General features: G+C 40.7%; 1 protein-coding gene across 2 annotated transcripts in view; it reads right to left on the bottom strand.

Annotated features, from left to right (window-relative positions):
• Window positions 1-3,932, bottom strand: part of LOC118328890 (rho GTPase-activating protein 40) — a gene marked incomplete in the record, with an annotated part of 16,812 nt that extends 12,880 nt beyond the window's left edge. Inside the window, 1 exon segment of one of the 2 annotated variants that reach the window (XM_035662817.1) lies at window positions 3,548-3,932. In XM_035662817.1, coding sequence (XP_035518710.1) covers window positions 3,548-3,624 — 77 coding nt within the window. 2 annotated transcript variants of the gene reach the window in all.
• Between the last annotated feature and the right edge of the window lie 4,127 nt (window positions 3,933-8,059).

Genomic DNA, 8,059 nt, shown 5'->3' with positions numbered 1-8,059 from the left:
TAGATATAATGCAGTGGATTGGTATCTGCAATGCTACTGACATTACTGAAGGCATCAGGTCTTGGCCACACAAGTCACTCAATTATTTGTTTAAATTAGTGTTTCGTCTATAAATAGTGAAGTCAGAAAATAGTGGGGAAAATACCCTTCACACCAGCAGAGTCTGATGTTCCCGTATTCAAATTGCAGCTTTGGTGCAACCAGCAGACCAAACCCAAAGTTGTTATACTAAAAGCAACAAATACTCACACCTGAGAACCTGAAAACATCAGTGTTTGATGCATGTGCTTAAAATATAAACCATTAATCAATCCTCCCAGTTGTTGTTGACTAATTTTCTATAAATTGACTAATTGTTTCGGCTCTAGACGGATCCACTTGAAATCCTGTTTTTAGTCACATTAAGATTGTAGCAGCATATTTTTTTCAGTCTTTAACAGTGTAAATCAAATTTGGACAAACCTTAAAAGAAAGTTGTACAAAATGTCCCCACTTATAAATAAGAATTGAATGCTCTCTTTGAGTTTCACAAAGATTTTAAGCAGGAAAAGAAAATACAGCATCTACTATCTGATCAGTACTCAACATTAGCTAATAAGATCAGATTTGGAAGAAATGTGATACAGATATCCTAAAAAGAAATAGAGACATAATAAAGGCTGTTATTTTCCAAAAAAAATCTGGCTCACTTTATACCACACACACATCTGTCGAAAGCCATAACGTGCTCAAAACCTGCTACTCTAATGAATACAATACATCAAGTCTGAGAGATCAAAAGGTCTGCAGGCAGCTGCCTCACAGCAGTGCACTCTGGATCCTGCTGCTCAGCAGCCACATCAACTTCAGTCAGTTCCAAAAGAATTTCAATTAGATTAAACGGATGATGATGAAAGTATTTGAGAATTATTTTCACAAAATAATCTATCCCACAAATGAAGGTCTGTCTGCAAACAACCACACAATTGTCAATTGAAATGTTAGAACAAATGTCAAAATAGAGTCACACACATAAACCACACATACCGCAACCGCAGGGGTTTGAATGTTTATGATGTCACGCTTACACTTTATTTTTAGTTTTTAACCATCTAGAGTTGAAATTGTGCCATCTACACAACGTCTCTTTAAGCAGAACTTTCAAACTTTCACCAAAACATGGATGATTTTGATTCTGCTGATCCAGCTCCAACTACATCTCATCACACATACCTGGCTTTTTTCTTGTTGAAGGATGGTTTCACACGCTTGTTCCTCGCCAGGCTTTGGGGAGGACGGAGCCTGAAATGGTTCAACCTGGTGCGTGTAAACGGCATGGTGGAAACGAGTGTGTCCAGCGTTACCTCCTCTCTGCCTCCCATATCCACAATGCTAAAGGAATCCAGGAATTACAGACCAGAACAAACCCTAGCTTTATCCAGTCCTGGTGGTTGTACACCATGTGAGTGCGATGCAAATCTGTCCGCTGTTCCAGTTTCTCTGTGCGGTGACAGGAAGTGATGCTGGAAGACTTTACTGAGGCTTGGGGCTGTGTGGCATGTTTGTGATCTGAGTGGAGCTGGAATGCAAGAGGGAGTGACGACTCTCTGAACATTAACACATCATTCACACCTGTCTCCTCCCAGGCCACTCCGAGGTGACACACCCTGCCCACATACGTGATAGCCGCCAACTTCCTCTGATAACTAGTTAAGTTGAAACATAATGACAGTTCTTGTTCTGGTCTAGAAAAACGGTCTAGTGGAAGACAAAAATGACGCCTCTAGCCACGGAAGTGTAAGATAACTAATCTTAATGTCCACTCAAAGGTACACCTCATTCACTTTATTGGCCTTTTACAACTAAACTTAAGCTAATTAATCAAGGATTCTTTGTTGAAAAGATGAGGCATGTTATCACCTCTTTGCTTTGCCGTTACTGTATGAGTTAAGAATTAAGTTAATCAATCAGATCAAAGGATGAAGATGTTCTCTTCTTACTCAAATTCTTTTGGTAATCACAAATCACACAGCGCATACTTGTAGTGTGACAGCAGCTGACGTGGTGCGGTATTTTAAATCAAATCATGCCTTATATGCAGAAGACAGGCTACTTATTGCACCATTAATGTTATCATAACTACCATCCTAGTTCAACCTCATACCTGGCCTATTACACAGTTGACATAAATAAGTATCAGGTGGCTGAGTGTGGATGTATGAGCACGCGGCGGAGGGAGAAAGTGTCGAGGAAGTGTGTCGAGTTGTGCAACAGGTCTGTCAACATTGCCTGTGAGTAGCACTGTAACCCCCCAACCCTTAACCAAATCACTGACTCAACTCCATTCATTCTCTCTTGTCATGTGGACAACCTATACATCAGCTGAGGATGTAAACAGACACACACCTGGTAAGGTTTGGAGAAATATGAGAAAAACATTCCAGTGGTTTTGACACCTGGGTCATTTTAGTGAAACCTGACAGAGATGTGTGTTTTTTAACAGTCTGCTAATGCATGACATAGTTCTGTCTGTTTTAATAAAAGCTTGATGAACAATTTTGGGAATGCACTTCCATGAAAACCTGCTGTGCAGCTTAGATCGACAGTTTATCATATGACAACAACTCCGTTCATACTACCTAAAAATAACCTAAGTATGCCAGCAACTTCACTATGGAATACCTTCCAAGCTCAGGTTATGAAGAGAAATAAAGAAAGCTTTGGGTCTATTTTTCCAGGGCTTCCTTGTTTTGCTTCAAGAACCAAGCGGAAAAACAGCATTGTCCTGTTTGTTTTTAAACCTGCTAATAATACTCTTCACCTTGCCAGCACGTTATAAAGCGCTGCCACAAAACAAAACGTGCTTCATGCTACTTTTGTAAACAGACAATCGAAAACAGGGGCTACTGAAAATGTCAGAGTGTTGGGATTGTTTTTTGTTGAATAGGCCTCAGATGAACAACAGGAAGCCATCCACTCTGAGAGAAGAATGGACAAAATGTCAAACTGTTGTCTTATTATTATACTCAGCAGCATTGTGGGAAATAACATAAAGTAACCCCAACCAACAACTCTGGTCAAGGAATACAATAATCCAGTTAAAAAAGCGGCTAATGTTGAAAGCAACACAGTGTTTAATCCCTGTGGCTGAATGCCATTGCAAGCCTCTTAGCTTGCAGAGAATTCAAGTTTGCTCATACAGCTTTGAGAAAGTGTTTCTTCTTAACCTCTGTCACAGCATGGATCTGTCCTATAGACAATACTCAACACAAAGAGAGATGTTTTTGAATCACAGTAAGTCTACATAGTCCCTAAACGTCGTCCAAAAAAAGTACCAAGAACAGCAAAACATGGGACTAAAAACTATGATTTAATGATTTAACTGAAACTGCTGCAACGCCAGTAAAACCAGCTTTCCCATCAAAGACCAAAAAGTCACAGAAGAAAACTATTTATATAACGTTGCTCAGCACCCGTTCCCAAATCAGCCAAATAGTAAATGGAGTAGCTTAATCCACACACGAGCTTCGTCCCAACAGCCACAGCGGCTGCAGAGGCCTGATCCTACCTGGCCTTGGCCCGTGCGATGGTCCTGCCCGAGAGCAGCAGCAGGGCGGCCGCCGAGCCACTTCTCCCCCACGGCATCCTGCTGTTGTCCCCCCAAACTGCTGCAACCTGTAGGAAACAGCAGCCGCCTGCCCCTGGCAAGCTGCTTCCTTGTAATCTCTTCAGCGCACAAACACATTAGAACAAGGACGGTCTCACTGCGCTGGTAGGCACGTTGCTACATCGCATCCTGGGGCAGGAAAGGAGGTCTTCATGGTGGCGGGGCCAGGGGAGGGAGAGGAGCTGAGTGGTTGAATAGCTGACCGGGGCTGGGACACACAGTGTCTGAATGGCTGGAGCTGAATGGATGGGGCAGAGGACACAGCAGCTGCATGCCTGAATGACTGTCCGGCTGGCTGGCTGGACTAAAGTTATGCTGGGTCTTCATCATTTCCACCAGTGGGACAAAGACAAATGGAAAAAACTTCCTTTGTATTAAGGGCAACATGCTCACATATTCCTTTACTGATTCACTCAAACTCAACAAAGGAATTTTGCTGTTCTCTTTAACTTGACCTCAGTAACTGAATGCCATGATCCAACTGACTGTCACTTATTTACAGCAGGGTTTATTATCAATGAGCAGCAGCAAAGTCTCAGACAAAAACAGTGGCACTTGAACTATGGAAAGATCTATGAGAGGGAGGAACACAAGGCAGAGTAGGGCAGACTCAAACAACCTATAATTAAACTTTTCATCTTTTGGACATGGTTTATGACCAAATGTTTATAATATGAGTCCTCCAGATAACACAGGTCAGGCAGGACCAGTTTCAAGAGCTAAAACATGGTAAAACTTAACGTTTAGTCATTATTCTGTGCATAGGAATTAAAATATTAACATTTATTAATATTTTACCTACTTTAAATGCACCTTTTTTCATTTTGTATAGTTTATTCTTTATTTCTCAATATATGCCTTTATATACCTCAATTCAAACATATTAAACTGCCTTAAAGAATGAGATAGGCTATACAAGGAAATGTGTCTTGCATTGTGTTGCCTTTTTGTATCAGTATTTTGATGTTTGGTTTACCATGGCGCCATAATTCAGTGAGATTTACTAAGTTTGTCCCATTAGGAGAACGCTTTAAGAGTGGATTGGACTTTGTACCACAGCAGTGTCGAGTAAGTGGAAGATTATAGGAAATCTATACAGTGTTTAGGAACATGCGTGAGCTACCTCATGTTATAAAACTGTTAATGTGACATTTAATTTACTTCATGTCAAAGGAAATATTGGCTAATTTTCTTCCATTTATTTATGAAGCTATGAATAGCATGGAAGTTTATTTAATATGTAGAATTGTAGGACAGGTTTCTACTGATCCACCATGAATTCCCACGATGGGTGTGTTCATTAAGTCCACAAAAACTAGGTGGTGCAGCGTCACGGATGAGTTTGGCCTCCTGCTTTAACGTATGTACTTGTCACTAATGGCATGATTTTTAAGGACAAAAAGGACTTTAGGCAGCTACTTGTAGACACAAAAATACTATATTTTATCTAATATTATATTTTCAAAATGTCTTTTGCAAACAAGCTCAATATCAGTATTGTTCTTTTCACTTCAGAAGCCCTGATGGTGTGCCCTCGGTCCACGTTGTGTATATATACATATATTGTATGTATGTGGCCAAGTGAAGCTGCCTCACTGCTTTAAATAACTGCACATGATTTTATAACAAATGTTTCCACTAAAATAAAAACCGTAACAAAATAGCTACGCCATAAAAAATCTCTCATGTCATAACAAACAATTAGATAACAGATCCAGCCGTACGGGATATAACTAAATACAGAATCAATTTGGTGTGGCTGAAATCAAATTAGGCTCCTCTCTGTTGTAAGATATCTGGAGGGATTAGTGTAGCCTATGCTGCTGGTGTCTCAGTCACTTCTCCCACTCGGTTTGTCTCTAACCAGATCAGCACAGATTAGGGAGACCACAGGAATCCCTCATGGGATTTTACCTTTCTCAGTTCTCTCTCTACTCACAACAATGTATTCCTCACTTCTCTCTTCTCCGTTGTTTCAGACTATGAAGAGGTTTCTGCGGTCTCTGCTCTTTTCTCTTGCAGTAAACCAAAGCCTTTATTGCCCCATCTTTCCTTGAAACGTTTCTTTCTTTTCTCTTGAATCATGTCAAAAGTCAAGGCCTTTTTCTCGCCTTCCCTCCTCGGCTCACAGGCATGCCTGGAGGAAAAGGAGAGTGGAGAACGTGATGGCATGTGACCCTGCAGATGGCATGTGACAGCCAGCTTAGCCTGATGCCCTGCTCATCCACCTTTTGGCAAGCAGAGCACAGAGCCTGTGTGGAGTGAAGGAGAATGGAGGTGAGGACAGGAAAGTGGAGCAGAGCAGAATACAGGGGAGAGAAAAATAACAAAAAGAGGGCAAATGATGACAGAGGAGGATAAAACAGGAGGGGCAGGAGGATGTGAAAAGAAATGTAGCCTAAGTTGTTTAAAAAGAAATCCTAACAGAAGAATCTGCTTCATGTTTTAAACGTGGCTCAGGCCGAGACACTTCCAGACGGTTCTGACTAACAAGCACAGAGACAGAATGATGCAGCATGTCACTCATACCAATAACTCCTCCACACACATAGTTTAAAAACTTGGCGCATACTGTATATGCTCACACGTGTGCAGACACACAAGCACGCAGAAACCAAAGAGGTGAATGTGATAAACTGTGTCATCAAATGCCGAAGTTCATTTGATGCAGCTGACGCAAGTTTGTTTTCAACCTAATGACCATGACACGATCAAACCAGTTTGATCGAGTTTTTTTTTTTTTTATGGGATGAAAAAACAAGTCATGCACGTGTTGTTTTCATCGGATACATACACATAGGCAGGACTGTGCTGTAGCGTTTGAATTCCTGCATTGCACCCGCAGTGATGTGGGTGTTTCCGCTCATCATTATTTATGGCTGTACATTAATTCATCTGGGCGGGTGCAGCTGAACTTGTTCTGGAAGCACAGATGGGAGGTGAGTTGGAGAAAGCTTCAATCATCCGGTCACATAAACATATTGATGCATCATTCAAAATACGTTCCAGTGCAAGGCTCTGCGAAATCCACAACTCTAACATCGATCTTAAATAACTTCACATCGGCCAGTGCCATCACAGTTAATTACTGATATTTTCTTTCTGTCAAAATGTTCTCATGGCATGGTTTCATCTTTTCAGGGAGTTTAATTGTGTGAAAAATAACATTCAACAAAACTGCTCACTGCCCAGTATTCAATAATACCGGTCGACTGCTGCATATGCACAGATTCATGTATATTTCAGACTTGTTAAAGAGACTATGGCTGGCATGAAAGATACATGCTTTAGAAAGATACTGCCCACCTTTGGTCTGATGGTAACACGTGCTGATGAAGTCCTTGCTCTTGCCCTACCACCCAGCACTCAGTGCATCACTGTCACACATTAGTTGACATATTAAGCACCTTATAACTGTTATACTTACTGACAGTGAAGAGCAGGAGATAAAGCAGGCAGTGAGCGTGTTCTCCACTGATAACATACATGGTACATATATGGACGTCTGACTGAAATTTGAATCCCTGCACTGACATGATCATAACAACTCTGATAAATGATTGAAAGCATGTAACCATATCTCTCTTAATGATCAGGTTGAACTAACTTCCTTCTCCATATCTCTTCCACTGAGCCATTTCACAAAACACTGTCTGTCCCTTTTTTAACACTTCCTAACGGCAGCAACTACATTTTATTACTACTTTATTTCATATCAACAAAAACAAACCAGGTGTCCTCTCGTAAAGTCACTCACTGCAGCTGCCCTACCTGAGCTGTGCAGGGCTTAAGCTACTAGTAATGAAAGCTGGAATATCTGCTCTACTCTCGCCATATGGAGCAAAAGTGGATTACAAGACCAGTAGTAGGCTACTTTGACGTGACTTACAATTTAGAGTTGGGAGCACAGACCCTTTGACCTAGCTCTTTAGGTGTTAGTATTATAACAGGGTAGTCGTTTTCTAAAAGTACCTATAAGAATCACATTGGTCATGTGGTATTGTAAAGGTGAACTACTGACAGTGAGCTGAAAAAAAAAAAGCTTAAAATCCACAATTCAGCAATAACTCCTAAAAGGCTGACCAAATAATCAAAAATTAACAGCACCAAAAAGTAATAGTCAAGCATATCATACCAATATTGTAGCAAACATCACCTTTCATTAAGATTAGATGGATTACTGCAATAATATCTAATGTCAGCTAATGACAAACACTGGAAATGCAGCTGTAACAAAGCATTTTATCTCATTCCTTAAATTCACTGACATGCAGTTAAAAGTTTCTGTGTCAGATCTTCTTGACATACCCAAATTTAAGGGATCCATATGATAGTGTTTGTTTATGTTATGTAGCACCAATAATAGATATGCACTGATGTATCAATACCAGTATGAGCCACGGTGTTTAGGCT

This window comes from Morone saxatilis, unplaced genomic scaffold, assembly GCF_004916995.1.
Source record: "Morone saxatilis isolate NCDOM2014 unplaced genomic scaffold, NCSU_SB_2.0 Contig18, whole genome shotgun sequence".
NCBI classification, from domain to species: domain Eukaryota; kingdom Metazoa; phylum Chordata; class Actinopteri; family Moronidae; genus Morone; species Morone saxatilis.
Note: the sequence above shows the minus strand (reverse complement) of the source record. Positions and strands in the feature narration are given on the sequence as shown.